Source organism: Ixodes scapularis, unplaced genomic scaffold (genome assembly GCF_016920785.2).
Source record: "Ixodes scapularis isolate PalLabHiFi unplaced genomic scaffold, ASM1692078v2 PGA_scaffold9__187_contigs__length_104089568, whole genome shotgun sequence".
Classification (NCBI taxonomy): Eukaryota; Metazoa; Arthropoda; class Arachnida; order Ixodida; family Ixodidae; genus Ixodes; species Ixodes scapularis.
The window spans coordinates 1,175,311-1,194,067 of NW_024609884.1; the positions used below are offsets into that span (position 1 = coordinate 1,175,311).

At 45.3% G+C, this 18,757-nt stretch overlaps 1 protein-coding gene across 1 annotated transcript in view; it reads right to left on the bottom strand.

Moving 5' to 3' along the window:
* Positions 1-18,757, bottom strand: part of LOC8033515 (structural maintenance of chromosomes protein 5) — a gene marked incomplete at its 5' end in the record, with an annotated part of 54,331 nt that overhangs the window by 20,708 nt on the left and 14,866 nt on the right. Inside the window, 7 exon segments of the mRNA XM_042287095.1 lie at positions 1,938-2,039; positions 2,098-2,164; positions 2,370-2,431; positions 8,859-9,036; positions 9,278-9,486; positions 9,914-10,068; positions 17,721-17,838. Of these exon segments, the coding sequence (XP_042143029.1) occupies positions 1,938-2,039; positions 2,098-2,164; positions 2,370-2,431; positions 8,859-9,036; positions 9,278-9,486; positions 9,914-10,068; positions 17,721-17,838 (891 nt within the window).

The window sequence follows — 18,757 nt, forward strand, 5'->3', positions numbered from 1 at the left end:
TAAACATGACGCTTAAAATCAGTCAAATCGATGGCGCAGACTCCTAGTTAGGGTAAAGGTTACAGTGCAAAAATTTATCAGGGACACAGCAACATTACTTAGTCAATTTTGCACGATACGATGCAGAACGTCTGGGAAATTGCCAAAGCGCATTCACACCGAGGAAACATGTGCGTCGAGGGGTGCGCTTTCTCCTTCTCTACAGTTGAGCGTCGAGGACGACAGTTCTCCATTTCTCCCTCAATGCGCGCGCTTAAGCCAAGCAGCCAGAGACTGGACCTGACGTGTCTTTTTCCGGCTAGGACCTCGTTTTGTTATTTTTCTGTTCGACGCACAAGGCAGGCAGAGGGGTCGACTACCGGGGGCAGCCGCCAAACGTGGCTGGATGCATTTCAGTTGGGAGAAAAGCTGGGACATCCGACTGTGAATGGTGTTTGCTGCGCGTGTGCGACGCTTTGAAACTACTCTTCATCGTTTGGGCCCAAAGACAAACTTGGCAACTCCCCCCCGGACGTGTTTTGTGCATTCTTCGTACGCACACTACAGAACGCAAGAGCTCCTCTTCAAAAACAAGTTGTGTGTAAGGCTATCAAATGTACAGACGCACGGACTTAGCAGCGCGCTAAGCTTTGTACGCACAAAAACAGGCGCCAAAAGAGCGCTAGAGTTTGACACTGTCGCATGTGCTGCATACAACTGGAGTGCCAACATATTTATAATCATCGCCATTGTCCATTCACTGACGACTGTTGTCTCCGAATGCGTATGCAGTCACAAAGGCGACTACAATCGTACGAAGCGGGCCAAAAAAACATTCCCGGGTTCTTTTGACAAACGCGAGATATCCCGCAACAAGCGTGGGTATATTTCCATGTTGGTTTTGGCATCTCCTTCCTTTGCCCATTTCACGATAACTATTCTCAATTTAGAAATACTAGATAGTACCATGCTGGAAGAAAGGGTTAAGGCCAGGTCTCCAGAAAATGGAGCTGTTAGTTTGGGCAGCTGAACAAAATTGTGGGGGTGCCCCAAACATTGAACTTTGAGAAAAAATTATTTTTTCCTACCTGCCTAAAAAACAAACCCTATATATATATATTTCGCAACGCAAACTTTTTGATTTGTGGGCGAAACTGACATTGCACCCCTGTGGGATGATGATGATAGCATTTGTACTTAACCAGTGTGCACTCAGAGTTGGCTGGAGCATGCGGAGCGAAAGCTCGCGCTGCAGAACCCCAGGATCCTGGGTTCAATCCCCACCCCTGCCCGTTTCGATCTGGATGAGCTTCGTACCGGCGTGCAGTCGTGTATCACTACTGCGTGGTGCACGTTAAAGACCCCAGGCTAGTAGTTGTTGTACTGCACTGGCTAAATTGCTCATCTACAGCTGGGAGACTCATCGCTCGATGAGGCAGACCAAGTTCTAGGGCAACACACACAGACCCCAACTTTTTCAGAGTAGGCTGGGCCACGGAGGGCACACTAGTTGGGTACAAATGCTACCATCATCATCCCACAAGGGTACAATTTCCGTTTCGCCTGCAAATCAAAATATTCATTAATATAATAAATATTGGTAAAAAAAAAAAAAAAATTCAACAAACCTTTATTTTGGACGTGCCTGTCCTAAGCAGGTAGAAAACATATTTTTAACCTAGGATTAGTGTTTCTTCAAAAGAAGCACTCCAACAAAAATTTTTTTTTTTGCCTGGGCATACACAGGTGAGGAAATGAACCTCTTAAAGAAAAATGTCAGTGCAACATTTGAAAAACTCATTTGAGCCATTCCAAAACAGGCTTCTACTTGGGGGTGGACGTCACAGAAGCCCCTTCTGGAATTGCCCCCTTGAGAAGTGTCTCGTAACGTTGCGCTCCCAAACTGTCCAGGAACTTCCTTTGCAGAGAGCGGTCCAGACGGCAGCCAAGAGCCTCACCTTGGCCGTCCTGCACTCCTCCAGCTTGGACGAGGCCGCCCTCTCCTGGCCAGACAGCTCCTTGACCTCCGCGCTCTTGGACGCAATCTCCTCGGACAGCGCCTTGGTGAAACGGGGCAGAGGTTCAACCTGGGGCCCACCCGACTGCTCTGGGACCCACCTGTCTGCTCTGCTCCAGGTGGTTCAGGCTGCTCATGTCCACAGAGACTGTGAGCAGGCTGGGCTGCCTGCGGGGAAGGCACACGGGGGGCACTCCCAACATCCTCCTGGACTCACTGTCTGCCTAGCCTCTCTGCTGAAAACTTTCTCGAGCAATCACCCGCAATATCTCTTCAGTTCTGACTTGGCAACGTGGACTCACGGGTGCTAATATTATCTAGAGACCTGTCAAAGAATCTGCGTCGCTTAACCAAAAAAAGAAACACGGCTCACGTGATTTCAGTCGTCATGGTCGAACTTCTGGAAGAGTCGTAGCGGGACGTCTTCACCGAGTACTGCAGTAGCAATTGCAAAAAGCGAGGGCTTCGTGAGGAGGGTGAGTGCTATCGCTCTTTCCCGAGAGTCAACATAATGCTGATACAGACAAATCCCGGCAGTTACCATACACATTCCAAAAATGGCACCAGACTGCAACCAAAATGTCAGCAAACATAAATCGTTATTACCTTACCAAACAAAATATACGCGCAGATGCAAACCCTCTGCAGTGTAAGCGTGTAGTACTTCCGAGCCAAACTATAAGCCTGGCTGTGGTTTTCAAGCAACATTTTTTTCTTTCTTTGGGAAAAAGAAAAATTTTGGAAACAATTGAAAGGTTGGCGCCCTTGAACAACACCTTTTTTCTCGATACAATATAAGCGAGGCGTTCCTTAGCATACATCTTCTCAACATGGACTCTTTTTACGAGACAGCAGATGCCTCGTGATACGTTCGCATTGCATCAGGAAAACTATACTATACCTGGCAGCACTTATTTATTTATTTATTTATTTCGAATACACTCAAGTTAAGTACACTGAACAAGGGAGAGAGCTGTAAAATATTAACTATAAAGTGCACATATTAGTAATAGCATGTTTAAACATAACAATATCAGTGAAGTTAGCAATCGAGGCGGGAAGTGGGTTCCAGTCTATAGATGTTTGTGGCATAAAAGAATATTGAAATAATGAAGTTTTAGGATTTGAAATACCAACCTTATGGCTATGATCAATGCGAGCAGATATGTAGAATGGTGGAATAATTCGTTTATGACAAAGAGTAACCTTTTGATGAAATATTTTACGAAAAAGACACAAATGAAAGATTTATCGGCCGCTGGCAGTGCAATGATAGCTTGTCAATATAAAACGAGCTGAGCAGTTTTGAATGGAATCAACATGAGCAATTAGTGACGAGTGAGCGGGGTCCCACGCACCAGCAGCATATTCTAATTTTGGACGGATTAGGGTTTTGTACATTGTTTTAATGAAGACAGAGCGAGGAAAAAATTTCTTTTTAAGTATCCTAACATGCGGTTAGCTCTGTTAATTATGTATTCAATATGAATCTTCCAAGAAAGGTTACAAGTTATATGAACACCAAGATATTTGTAAACAGACACTGAAGCGAGGGGGTTACTGTTTACGTGATAAGTATGACACACCGATTGAGCACGTGACACTCTCATCGATTTGCATTTGTTAGTGTTAAGTTCCATTAGCCACTGGTCGCACCACAGTGATATACGATTAAGGTCAGATTGTAGAAGAATAGAGTAAGACATATCACTTATTTTCCGGTAGACTACGCAATCTTCAGCAACGAGGCAAATAGAAGACGACAAGTTCTGCACCAAATCATTAATGTATATAAGATAGAGGAGCGGACCAAGCACTGATCCCTGTGGGACGCCCGAGGTTACTGGAACAGTACACGAATTTGTATTATTAGCTGTAACAAATTGTAGGCGGTTAGTTAAAAAGGCATGAATCCAATTTAATACACAGGAGCCAATGTTAAGTGATTGTGGTTTATGAAGAAGGAGTTTGTGGAAAACTTTGTCAAAGGCTTTTGAGAAATCTAAGTCAGTTAATTTAATTCACAGTCGACTATTCACATGACCCAAGTTTATGAATGTTTCACTGCAAACAAACCATTCTGCGAAAGTATCTGGAAGTTACGACGTTTACATAAAATATGTAAACGTCATTTTAAACTGACATAGACTATTGTTGCGTGCTATTAATGGAGTTCAATTATTGTCTTATCAAAACTAAACCAAGTGCAAAACATAAATAGTAGAGGTGTGCAAATATTCACAACTTTGAATACTTCGCAAATAATGCTTGCTATTCAATTCGATTCGCTTCGCACTTTTGCTGATCTAAGTATTGGAGTTCTTCGAATACTTCGAAAACTAAGAATAACGCGGAACTCGCTGATTAGTATCAACTTACGGTCGAGTTCCCTGTTTTGTTTTTGGACTGCGCAGTATGGTGTGGAGCTTGCCCAACCCAAAAGAACCAACCTAAGTGCCTTTTTTGTTGCTTTTTTTTCGTAAGAAGCATTGGAAAGTTATTTGAATGCGGTAGCGCGATCTGTCCTTTGCTTGCCATGATGTCTGGATTGCGGAGTTGGCAAAGTGGTTGCAGCACAAACACTGCGATAGATTTGATGAAGGACTACGATTTGCAGCGGCATGTGCATCGTCGTGAGCACACACGCGATGGACCACACGCACTACAGTCCTTGCAACAGTCACTACAGTAGCCAAGGTGCTATTGGCCGCGTGTGCAAACTACAGGGGGCACTTATCTAGCTATCATCATCATCATCATTTGCGACGTCATGGGTAGGACAGACTGGGACAGAACGCGCAGATCTTAGATCCCTCGGCTCGTCAGCCCGCTCCATGCACTGTTTGGGTAACGCGCGGCAAAGCCTGTTTCACACATTGTGTTTCTAAGGTGAAATTATGTTTGTAGCAGGACATTTCACCAAAGTTTGAAACTGCACGTGACACGGTTAGTCGTGCCAACAATCACTGTTGGCTCTGAGGTGTAAAAGCGCTCGGATGGTGGTGTGCTGTTCTCTACCCCAGTACAAAAAGCTGGATGATGAAAATAGAATATCGAGCACTTTACCCCCACTACAACGTCTATCACAGCAAATAGGGTGTATTTTTTTATTATAATTCGGACAAAGTAAGACTAAGATAGGAATGTCTCATCAAATTGAAAAAAGGAAAGTGAAATTCGAGAACCTCTCGCGTGTGCAGTCAACACTTCGGTGAAAGGGACTCCGTGTCTCCTGTTGCTTCCAATGTGTTCTGGGAGTGCTAGTCTCTTATTAGTTGCCAATTGATTCCATTTGAAATTCTGTAAACCAGTAAACAAACATTTCCTCAAAATAAGTGTCAGGAAGGAGCGGTGGTTGGCTTCCTGAGCCGTTTCAACTAAATCCCTGCCAATTCGCCCGGCCGACGCGAAATGTGCGAGATCCCCTCGCGATCAAAGTTTTAAAGGGGCCCTGCAACAACTTTTTGACTGGTTTTTAATTTGCGCCAAGCCCGAGTGCACTGAACGTAGAAACTTGATGAAACTTTTCTTTTCTCAAATTTCGCTTTACTTTAAAAGTTATAGGCAAATCAAAATTACAAAAACGAGCAAAAAATAACCTCCTTCATGACGTCCTTGGTTGCTTGAGTGGCCATGAACTAGAGGAGGGGTAGTGAGCTCATCGAGTGCTCGCGGCTGCCGCACTCCGTGTCGACGGCGCGAGAGGGTGCCACTAAAGCATGTGCTGGATAGGCTGGATGAAGCGGGCGGCCAGGGTGGCTCGCATTGCATTTGCTGCGCGATTGAACACTAATTCGGCATGACACTTCATTGGCCACAAACGACAGCAAACACGGGGTAAAGATCTGTTCAGAACGGGAGCCACTTTGCGCTGCCGTACCGCCAAACGGACAAACCGCGAGACAAACCTGCTCGTCGCGTGCATCGGAGACCTTTCCGTGTCGGCGCCTTTCTCCTTTCTACTCCTTTCTACTATGCGCCGCCTTTTCCACCACTTGGTGGCGGGTATGTCGACGGGTCATTTCTTGACCCGTCGACATACCGTCAACATTTCTTTTCTGATCTAAAATATTGAACAAAAACTACTACCATAAATAATTGAAACAGTTTGCGCCACTTACATTTTGTATTTCGCTAAAAAAAAAAAAAATCTTTTAGCGGCTCTGACCAGTTGTAAAGTCAGGACCAAAGACTTCACATATCGCGTGCATTCAGCACCGCGAGTCGCCCCCGTAAGTGGAGGAGGTTTCCGCGTCATCCGGTTAAAAAATGACGCACTGATATTTAGTTACTCTCTCCGCGCCCACTGGCTTGCTCGAACCCCAAGAGACGTGGAAACCGCCAAAAAAGGTAAACGCTTAAATATGATTGCAGGGCCCCTTCAAACCTAGTAAGTCAATGACACATCAGCGTTGAAAAAAAAAAAAAGTTTAAAAATTTGTGAAAATGTCTGCTTTTCTTTTGAGCAGAACTCGTGATGTGACAAAAGTCTTTGCCACATATTCGATTCGTGGTAAAGAAGCATCAGCAGCTGATCATTTAGTCGGCAGCAACTTTCGAGTCACACTTAGAAGTGTCGGTATCGGCAAGCTCAATGTTGGTGAAAAAAGTATGCGTCGCTTTGCAACACAACTGTGCACGCGTGCACAGCCAAGAAGACAGCAGGTCATTTTTAATGCAAAGCCCTTTTCTCCAGCAGCCCCCAGAGATCCCAAAAAAGAAGAATCAGAGAGGCTGGGATTAGCCCCGACTCACGCCGCGCAAACTGTAATGTGAAGCTCCAGGTTTGTTCTTCAACATATTAAAGTTTTTCTAATATGAAAAGGAAATTTGATGCGCTATTATTTATTAGAAAGATCAGTCACAAAAATGTCATGCACGTTTCTTTAATGAATAAATTGTTTTTCAGCGGCATAGATGCGAACTAACATAGCCACTCCTTGACATGGTGCATCGTCTGATCGCATTCTACCAGCTGCGTCTCAGGGGGGTAGGAGGCGCCACCAAAGAATCTCGTCGCCACATACGGCTCACCTCGACTATATCTGGCTCGTGTCGTTTTCCGCTTGATTTTTGCAGCACATCAGTTTTCCAGTATTCCTTCCGTTGTTTATTTCTACCCAATTTCACTGGTAAAAGTAAACTTTGCTCCCTTCGCCAAAAAAACAACAACAAAGTATTCTTAATTTATTATTTTTTCGTGGCGCCCTCTATCGGCAGAACTATTGGACGCGGAAAGACGTTGCGGAAAGTCAGAGGCTGCGCAGCGCGATCGCAAGATCCCCGACCCTGCTGCGGCCTGCTGACCTGTCTCCACTCGTGTACTTCCGTTTACATTCACGTGGTTGCGTTCACCCGCATAAAAAGAGATTGTACAAAGTCGGTGCAGCTGCGCGACGCGATCTTCGACTTTGTATCGTGGCTTGCCGACCCGCCACCGCTTCTGTACTCGAGCTTACGTTCACGTGGTTGCGTTCGTCCGCGACGCAATCTCCGCCTACATTGTGACTTGCCGACCCGCTTCCAATTGTGCACTTTCATTTATGTTCTGTAACTTTAGTCCTTTAATGGAGTTTTTTACAGACTGATCTTTTATTTCATCTGCTTTATCAGTCCCATGTCTGACATTTTTCTTATTGCAATAAATTTTTTCATAAATGTTTCTTGAAAAGAACAAAAATAAATTCGAGTTGTGTTTTGAAAAGAGCATTTTTGTTTAATTCACATCAAACAGAAAATATTTGTTTAAAAAAATGTTCTTATTCAAAACTATTCAATTCAATTCGATTCGTAATCTTTATTATTCGATTCAATTTGCTTCAAAAGATTTTGATATTCACACACCTCTAATGAATAGTGCAGAAAAAATGTTCCTGGAAACTTTAATGGTTTTTATGTTTCACTCCTACTGAAGCAATTCCTCCGGCAGCCAATAGGCAATTTCTTTTTCACGCCACTCTCACAGCACACCCAGGGTTTGTACCGAACATCTGACCCAAAATTCCGAGTAAATGTGAAAGATTCTAGGAAGGCCCAAAGAGATTCATTAGGGACTTTGTGCGGACGCAAGAGCCTCGCGTTGCTAGTGGGTGCTCGTGCCGTCTGGTCCAGCAAAGCTTCAACACGCCCGACCGCAGGGCACGCAATCCGCAGCGCACCGTCTATGAACAGCCCCTGTGGACTCGTATGACTTAGCGATACTTTTAATGTTTAAAGGAGTGGAATTTGCACTTTCCACCAGGCATCTCCTCACGCCCAAATTGGAAGCGTGGGAAAAGTGAAAACTTGAAAAAAGTGCAATCCCGAATGCAAACCACGAGGCGAATAGGCCACAAAGACAACTAGTCCACCATTGCCAAGCACGAGGTTCCGCGTGTTTGTAAAACCAGCAAATCTACTCCTCTCTACGCGAGAAATACAGAGACACACGTCAAGTTCCCCAGATGTCCGCGACCACCGGCAGGTTTTTCTTCCACGCTGGCTCCACCGTGCGGAAGCTCGCCGAGCCTGTGGATTTTCGTCTTCGAGGAATGCAAGGAGTATGTCTACATTCAACGAGTTTCAAGGACAATCTTTTCCTTCGTACATGAAGGCTATTCTACCTTTGGCAAGACGAGTGAAACGGACATCTCCGAAAGATCCTTTAGCGTGGCTCCATGTGGAGTGTTCATTCGGGAAGGAAGAAAAGGAAAGTGTGTCTCGTAAAGGGGATTGTTGTGAAAACCAGCAACCAACAGAACTGATCTACCTGTAGCACACTTCCATTGCACGGTGCAGCTGTCCACCTTTAGTGAAAAGCCAGAAAGAGCGGTCTGCCAGAGCGCCCAGTCCCTTGGAAGCGGGGAGAGAGGAGGGTGCTCACCACTTGGTTGTGGGTGTAGAAGCGGCGGATTCCAAGCGACTTGATTTGGCTCAGGTGGTTCTCAACGCGCTCGTCGCCGACCGGCACGTCGTGCACTCGGTACTGCTTGCACAGGTAACGCATCATGGCATCCGGTGCGCGCAGCATCGACTGGATGTAGCCCCGGAACCCCAGAGGGCTGCAAGAATCCAGAGGTTGCCACGCGGGGGCACCACCGTTCAAAACACATTCAGATTCGACGGGTCTTTAGATTTGCTGGAAATCAAATAGCAACAGCTCCGTGGCCAAGACCAACAAGAGTGGCATTCCAGAAGCGTCCAACCGAGGCACCAAGCGGGCCGTCGCGACGACGTTAACCAAGCGCCGCCAATCGCCGAGGGGCCCTGCGGGCCGTCCGAGACCCCTCTGGGAGGACCCACCCAATCTGGGCCAGGGGCAGCCGCGGTTGGAAGGCGTCCAGGGGCTCGGCCGGCACCACCACCCCGTTGATGCGCAGGCCCTGGCCGTCCCGCACCAGGCCCAGGAACTTGCTCAGGTCCTCGGGCTGCTCGGCCACAAAGGCCATCATGTCCCGGAACGGGATCTGGGCCTCCACGTACTTGGCGTCCCGCTGGTCCGGCACCTCCACCTGCGGGCCGCCCAACCTCTCCACTAGCCGCCCCACGCAAAAGCGGGCCACCCACAACGCTTCCTACTCACTATGCGCACTTCCTCAGGAAACAAAAATATGCGCAAACTAAAAAAAGTAAAAAGCAGCTGTGCTAACAACTTTCCCTGCACGTCCCATCTAAACCCATCTATCTCCCTGTGCCCAGCAATAAGGCTCAACTTACTGAACCATTACGACTCAAAAAGATATGAAACTGTACAACTCAAGCCTCTGCAAAGCGTGGAGTACTCGGCAAACCAAAATAAATTTCATATCTTCCAGTTTTTCAAACCCCCTGCTTCAGACAGGTTAACTGGGAATTTCCGAGCAAGTTAGAAACTCCTTGAGGTTTTCAGGTTGGCAAACTTTAAGACTCGGGAAGCCTGAAGGACAGACAGAGACCGACCTGAGTCATGATAGGAGGATAGATCTTGCCCGCAAAAAGGCCCTCATTCTTGAGCAGCCACTGCGTGGCGCTGAAGGCATCCTTGCTTCGCCTTCGCAGCATCTCCATCCGCTGATTCGACTGGTCCTTGAGCCTCCTCATCTCCTCTTCAAGGGCTGCAGCAAACAATGCCAAACCTCTATTCCCCACACAAATGTGCAGGTTCTTCCCCACTCCAAACTCCGTCCACAGAGAACGAGTTACCCAATCCCACTAGAAAGCTAAAAACAATTTAAAAATTTTTTTTTTTTTTTTTAATTATCTCAACTGGTTGAAAACGACGTTACCCTCAAGATTCGAAGTAAAAAAAACAATTTCCCAAACCCGAATTTCAAGTTCCCACGTAATCGGGGCCACTGCAGTGACATCCAAGATTGTCCTGCAACTCGAGTTTCTCTTCCGCCTCCCAACCGTCCCAACCTTAAGTGTTGTGTTCTCCCGCATCCTGCGATCAACAGCGCTTCTCCGTGCATGCCGCCTATCGCTGTGAGCAGACGATGCTTCACTTTCGAGTGGGAAGTTCGTCTAGGGCCCTTTCGGCGATCTCAAATTCTTGAAACGGTGCGAGCTCAAAGGGGATGCGGAGTGGACTTTTCTGAGCGACGCGAGGGGTCATGTCGCGCCGGTACGGCTCGAAAGGCTGCCCGTGGCGCAGCCACAGCCGAAAGTATGCTGCACAGGTTCTTGAAGAATGCGTCAGAGAAGGCAGACTGGCTAGCTGCAATTCCGGTGAGGACTGCTAGAAGGTTTTGGATCCGAGTCCTTCATTTGTTCTCGACACTTTGTCGACGAGGATTATGGGGTCAGCCCAAACGTCTCGGAGTGTTGAGAATTCAAATGGTACCTCGGTTGAGGCGTGGCTTAGTTCCGACGAACTTGCCGCAGCAGGTCACGTCGCACAAAGCCAAACGTCCGAGGCTAGAGGTACCAGTCTGCCAAACATAGAGAACTTGGTCTGATTCCCCAACTCCCCGATCATCCTCACAGCCACGGGTGCCGAGCAACACCATGTTTTCCGAGGAAGGATAAAAAGCCAGGAGGCAGCATCACTTCCAGACTCCAATTTTCGATAATTCGAAAGAAGGGGCGGGGCGCAATTGGGTTTAAAAACATGTTTTACGAATGATTCCATTACTAAATATTATAGAAATGTCGCTTGCAAAGCTTATAAATTTCATAATCGAGTACGTCACAAATAAAAAGAAGTGAGGAGATGAAAAAAGACAGAAAAGTGAAAAAAAAAAAAAAGGTACACGTGCTCGAAAAAAATATTTTTGCGCGTGTGGTTTCTTTTTGTGTGTTTATGACTACAACTTGCATCGTTTTAGACGAGAAAAAAAAAAAAAAAAGGCCTCTGGGGTGTTAGTATTTCTTTAAAAGCACGGGGTAAGGTAAAATAAAAAAAAAAAAAAAAAAGATTTTAGTTTTTTTTTGCAATTTGAAAAGTTTAGTTCTTTCTGCACATTTTCCATTGTCAGAGTGTTCTAAGAAAGCTATATTTCGGGCTGAAAATCACTTCTTCCGAAAGCAAGCAGCAGGTGAACACACGCCTCCTTTTGGGATACGCTCCCTGTTTATCAATAAAGTTTCCAACAAAACAAATTCCACATCAGACCTAAAAGCTTGTCCAGTAACAGACAATCTTTAAAATTTATCTGACAACCATTGCAGAGCTTTTCTTGCAACCAAGACGATCCCGAGACGCTGCGCACCTTTTTTCCAGGTGTGTCTTATGTGTACTTTCAAGCGTTTGTGTTTTTGTAACGACAAAATGGCGGCACTGGATGCTGTTCTTTCATTCAATGGTAGTAGCATTGCACAAGCCAATGTTTTTTAATCCTGTGGATGGAACCCCGTGTGGAACACCATCAAGTGGCTGAGAGAAGTTGACGTCACTCGAAGATACTTTACGGACCAAGCGACACGGCAGGTCACAAAAGAGGCCCGGCAAGCAAGGCGATAAGCCGAAAAGCAAACACACGACTTTAACAATGCCTTCCAAGCTGGCGGCTATTGAAAAACTGAATCTAAGGCTGTTAGTGCCAATATAAATTTGTTAAAGACTTGAGCGTGTTGGTGATCTACATTGACTTAAAACAAAAGAAACACACAAGAGGACGTTTTAAGCCAATATAAATTTGTTATTCACCAGTTTTTTTTACTTTAAACTCAATTATCTTAGAAGAGTGTTTTAGAGTACATAGGCTACCATTTTTTTTCCCTTAACCCGACATTATAGAGGGTTGATTTTTTTTTTATTCCTACCACCTACATGGGTGTTAAAAAATACTGAACTATAATTAAAAATATGCACCTAGCAGTTTTTGAGTTATAATTTTTTTTAATACATGAAAAAACCTAAAATTTCAGTACTAGAATAAAAAAATTCAGAATAAAACTTATTTGAGATTGGTTCAAATAATTCTAGTTCCGTAGATAAAACACAAAATTTCGAACAAAATGATATATACATGACAGAAATACTCCTAATAGTCAGCGAGAAAACTGTTCCTCAACATGGCCTCAAATGCATGGGGAGTATAGGACTTACCCTGTGCCCTTAAGCACCCTCTGAAATTGATGGGCCCATGCCACAGGCCAATCGTTAGCACAGTAAGATTGTCCATCTTTGTGCCCGCTGCGCAATGGCTGGCTGCTTCCCCGAGCAAAGGCTTGCAACAGCCATTCCCGCTGCATTCGCCCCCTCTTACTCCGAGCCGGATTGCACCCATGGCAGGAAAGCATCGAGGAGCCGTGCAACTGTGCTGACAAGCGGTGCAGCCAACGCTGCATCTTTAACAAGTTCATCGTGTGGCAGATCACGCCTGTGCACACAGCTGGGAACGTGGGGCTAATGTTGCTCGCTGCAACCAAAGTTGCCATCTCCAATTTTATATAAAGCAACATTTCGACAAAATTATTTGATTTTTCGTGAAACAAATGCTGTATGTCTATTAAAGGAATGCCTCATGCTCAAATAAACATTTTTTTCAACTGCGTGCAATGCTCCAAAATGCACTTCCGCCCCCCCCCACATTTATACCGCGAGATGCAATGTAGATGGTCCACCCCCCAAAAAAATGTATTAATGTAATAGTATTTATGTTACAACATGCAATTTTGATGACCCCCCCAAAAAAGAAATTTGTTCGTGCAATGCAGTACTACATAAACAGCAGTTTAACGATGTAAAATAAAGTCCCGGAAAAATCTCCCATGAGTTTAATTTTCTGACTACAACAAGGAATTCCTGTTTATGAAATATTTCTGTTTAGCGAAGATATTGCGTGGTCCTACAAAGCAATAATGACCAGTATTACGAATTTTCTCGGTGAAAAGTAATGAATATTACCTATGTAAATTGTCACTGTCAAGTGACGTGCGTAGAGAGGAGAACTACTGCGGCGGTGACGATGATTGCAGGCTGTCGAGCCAATTATTATTTTCAAATTCCCCGACTTTTCCAGGTTTTCCCTGACAATTTCCACTGAAATTCTCTGACCACTGTAGAGGCAGTTAAATATATAAGACCATTACAACACAAGACATAGAGCACTGTGAGGATCATTTTGCACGGGCTTAATACAACTCGGAAAAAGACTGACATGCATCAGAAAAAGACTGACATCAGAAGATTCCTAGATTGATAATAGTTACGCTAAATACGCAAAGTGTTACGAATAAAACTGACCAACTGGAATCTGTTTTACTGGATCATGACCCGCATCTTGTCGTGATAACGGAAACATGGTTGCGTCACGACGTATCAGATTTCCAAGTCTTCCCTCCCGGTTAGAATATTTTGTGGCGCGACAGAGACACTAGAGGTGTTGCCGTGCTTATAAAGCGGTCCTTGAGGTATCAGGCTGTAACGCATATCCCAGACGATGAGAGTGTATGGTGCAAAATATTCTGAAAACATTGTAACAATCTGGTCGGCCGAGTGTATAGATTGCCATCCTCGGGCATCAGTTTTATGGAAAAAATTTATGATTTTCTGACACCCCATGCTAATAAACACACTAAATTAATAGTTCTTCTCGGGGGGATCGGTGGCCGAGTGGGCTGAAGCGCACACCCAGCTCGCCGCGCGTGGAGCGAAAGCTCGCGCTGCAGAACCCAGAGATCCTGGGTTCGAGCCCCACCCCTGCCCGTTTCGATCTGGATGAGCATCGTACCGGCGTGCGGTCGTGTATCACTGCTGCGTGGTGCACGTTAAAGACCCCAGGCTAGCGGTTGTACTGCACTGGCTAAATTGCTCATCTACAGCGTGTGACTCGTCGCAACTTTAATGGCAGACCAACTACACGCTGTATAAATATCCCCACAACCCCAATTATTATTATTCTTGGAGATTTTAATTTCCCCCACATTAATTGGAATGAAAAAATTGTCCAAGAGTCAGGTTTTGTATCAAGATGATTACATGTTAGAAATATTGTTAAAACACGGCCTCGATCAAATAGTCTGGGAACCCCCAAGAATGTGTGGGCCACGAAATTCCCATTTTAGATCTCTGCTTTCTTTCGACCTGCTTTCGTGAATCCCAGGTCTCTGTTGTAGACGGGATTTCAGATCATAAGCTGGTGCGTGAGACGGTAACACAAAATAGCCCCCGTCAAAAACAGAAAAAGAATATGGCACTCGTTTACAACTTTGAAAAAGCTTGATGACACAACTGTCTTAGATTATTTGGAATATTCTCTCGATTCTTTTTGCCAGGACGCGAACGTTGAAAGCCTCGGGTATCACTTTAAGGAAGCAGTAAACTACTGTCTAACAGCGTATGTGCCTCAGAGAATAAAAAAGATTAATAAGACAAATCCTCGGGTCACACGTGAGATCATCCACTTAAAGCGCAGATTAAAACAAGAGACTGCGTAAGCACCGGAACTTTTCAGCAATTAGTTCTTTAAGCCGTGATGTGAAAAAGAAACTCAAAGATTCCAAAACTAGCTTCTTTGCAAATACGATAAATATGATCTTAAAAACGTCGCCACATAAGTTTTGGCAACGTCTGTCCCCTGAGCAGAAAGTTATAAAAGAAGTTTATGTGGGCGGTGCTATATGCAATAATCCGCTTACTGTAGCCAATGAATTCAATAACTACTTTCACTCGGTTTTTTCAGCGGGCACATCTGTAAATAACCTGACTGACAGCGAACCCAGCCTGCAAGCTCAGCCTATTCAAATTACTTTTGAGAGAGTGAGGGCCTTACTATTAAATATTGACATAAAAAGATCACCGGGACCAGATAAAGTCCCAAATGAATTCCTGAGGCATTACTGCGAACCGGTTTCACGTTCTTTGACCATTATCTCTTAACAGTCGCTAGATACATGCCGCTTACCAAATGGTTGGTTAATAGACCAATCTCACCAGCTAGCTTGAGTATGCCACCGCTGCCGCCATGCATCGTGGGAGCTGTAGTCTTTCTGCATGTGCAACAAACCTGCTGGAGGTCTGCGCGAGCAGAGCACGAGGCAGCATGAGCTGTCTCGTGCACTGGCGTCTGCCTCCTACGAACTACAGTTATGGCGGCGTCACGCATGCGTGGAACGCTTGGTGAGATCGGTCTATTGCCAAAGTTGTACCCCTTCACAAATCGGGCAACCATCTTAAAGTTCAAAACTACCGGCCCATATCGTTGACATCAACAACACGCAAAATGCTCGAACACATCATTTCTAAACATCTTGTTGATTTTCTAGAAGACGGAAACCCAGTTTATGATAAACAACACGGTTTTCGCAGGAAGCTATCGACTATTACCCAGTTGTTGGAATCAACTCATCAGTTTGGAAAAGTGCTAAATGTTCGTGGCCAGGTAGATCGACTTATCTAAAGCATTTGACAGAGTCTTGCATACAAAGTTACTTGAAAAGTTATTGCTTCTTGGTGTTGATAAGAACTTGGTTCTTTGGATCAAATCATACTTATCTGATAGGAGACAGTACGTTGAAATTGACGGTCATGTGTCATCTGCTTTACCGGTCACGTCTGGCATACCTCAAGGATCTGTTTCGGGGCCAGTTTTGTTTTTAGTCTATGTTAACGATATCGCTCAAGATATCGACCCAGCTGTAGAAGTGCGTTTGTTTGCTGATGATTGTTTGGTTTACATCCCCGTAATAACTGTAGATAATCAAGAATTATTGAATGACCCCTTGACAACTATATTTCACTGGTGTGAAAAATGGGATATGCGAATTAATTTTGATAAAACTACTGTCTTATTAAGCATAGCCAAAAAGAAGTCTCCATTGATGATTTTGTATCAAATAGATGGTGTAGTCTTGCAACTTTCTAACACTATTAATTAAATATCTTGGTATTACTATCTTGGGTGATCTCAGCTGGAATACGCACGTTGAAAATGTATGCAATTCAGCATATAGGACACTTTGTTCTATGAGGCGATCTCTAAGAGGGACAAACTCCGATATCCGAACCAACGTTTCTAAAACTCAAGTGTGCCCGACATTGGAATATGCATCGATAATATGGGAGCCCCACGGACAAACTCAAATAGATAAAATGGAGTGTACTCAAAGGCTAGCAGCAAGGTTTCTCTTTTCTAAATACGATGGACACGAGTCTGTTTCGGCCTTGCTGAGGGAAGCCCAATTATCCTCCTTAGCGTCAAGACGAAGAATTGCGAAGTTTTTTTATTTGTTGTATTTTAAGTATCTCCATATTGACACGCAAACTTAGATCTCCTGGAAGACGGTCTCGACGACTAAACAATGAATTGTCAGTTGACCCATTTATGCCAAATATTGACATTTTTAAATATTTGTTTCTCGTCAAAACAACTGAAGAATGATTACCCCAAAGTGTTTTTTCGGACGTCACTTCTGTTGAAGAATTTTAAGAAAAGTTGATGGTTTGCTGACATGTACTAGTTGCACCTGGGAGAATGACTGTTCTATGGATCACTTCTTGCGTCACCTGTATTTTGTTTGATGTATTACTGTATCCACTCCTGCTATAACCCGCAAGGGTTGGCAGTATTTGAAATAAATAAATAAATAAAAATAAAAAATTCGCATATTCCGAAATATCTGGGTTCGTCCCGTCCGGATTAAGCGAGCATTTTCTTGCTGCGTCAGTGAAAAGGCCACTTCCGGAAACACGAAAATGCGACGATCAACCACACACGTCAATAACCGAATGGCAACATGGCCACCAGATGCACACTTTCGGGTGCTTTCGGCTTAAGGCTTGAATTGGATTGGAGTTAACGGCTTTTCCATTTGTTACTAAATCTAGTAGCTCTAACTGGATCTAGCCTAGTGTCGCGCCCTCAATCCAATCCAAGGCTTGGACTGGATTTGTTGGCTGTTTCCTTTGCATCGAGTAGCAAGCACACTCTACATCGGGTGAGCAGAGCCCGCGCTCCGCTCTAAGCAGAATTTATTGCCTCTTTTTCTGCCCCTAAAGTCCTCGGATCTTTGCTCAGGGCACTCGATGACGTTTCTGGCTCATTTTCCCTGACTGGACTCGCTTTTTGACAATATCCTTAACAATTCCCCGATTCATCCCGGTAATTAAAATTTCCCCGACCATTCCCGGTTTTCCCGGTCGCTATTGACACCACCGTCACTACCCCGCAATTGACACCACCCTACAATTGACACCACCGTTGCGCCGCCTTTGCCGTCTCGCACATTCTCAGTTTTGGGCCCAAATAATTTGTGGAGAAGCCGGACGCGATGTCCGAGAGCACCACGATCCGAGCAAACTGGGACCCGGGCGTGCCGTTACCTGCGCTCTCACGCTGTCTCTCCCGGACAAATGCGTCTGCCATCTGTCTGGCACGGGAGATGGCGGTCAAGGTCTGGTTGCAGCGCTGCATTTCCGACTGCACCTCCTGCAGCTTGCTCTGGGGACGAGACAAAGGGGCGACCCATGCCGTTCATCGTGCTCCGAAGGATTGGCGTGGCAATTTCTCTACAACTTTGCTGGAAGTTTCGTCCTTAAAAGTGGGCTCGAAATGCACCCAAGCTATACCAGCAGAAGTGTGCAATGTACAATCACTCTAAGTAAGATCAACTGCATCGGACAGATACAAATATGAGGCTCTCGGGGTGGCCCCATGGCTGGACTGCAATTCTGAGCCAATTCCTGAGAGTGGCCAGAGTTTTGATGCCCAGGAGTCGTCCAAACTCTCGCTGCCAGATCCAAAGGAGCAAACAGGTGCACCTATGGGAAGAGCGTCAAGAGCAGGTGCCCAAAGTGACGGATCATTTCATCCGACTGGAGTACTACGTCACACAACAGTCACATCAACCTCCTACGGAAGCAGGACAACCGCTCGCTCCAGTCCGTCACCGTAACGCGGAGGAAGACTTCCGTCGAACGTATGGCAGAAAAATGTACATTTGCTCGATGGTACCGAGAGAGCTTGGGGCAGGTGTGTGTATGTCTGCCCCACTCCCAAACTTGCCCAGTCTTTGTCAGCACCATCGCCTTCCAGTCTCATCCAGGCTGTTGGGTGAAACTACAGTCGAGCTTGCTGATGTCACACCCGGGTATTTCCAATTATCCTTTATTTCAAACAGTCCAAACATCCCCTTGGAAATCACATGAAAAAGTAGAGGAGCTTTGTTTTTCTGTACCCGCGGCGGGGACACTCCATATTGCACACTAAAACGGCCGCCCCTCCGAGGTCGCATCGAGGCGCCGGTGGCCAGCACGTAGCTCACGTTGCGGGGCTGGCAGACCGCCAAGCCAGCATACGCGCACAAGAATACGCAGCAAAGAAGCAGTTGAAAAAATAAATAAATAAATAAAAGCACCAG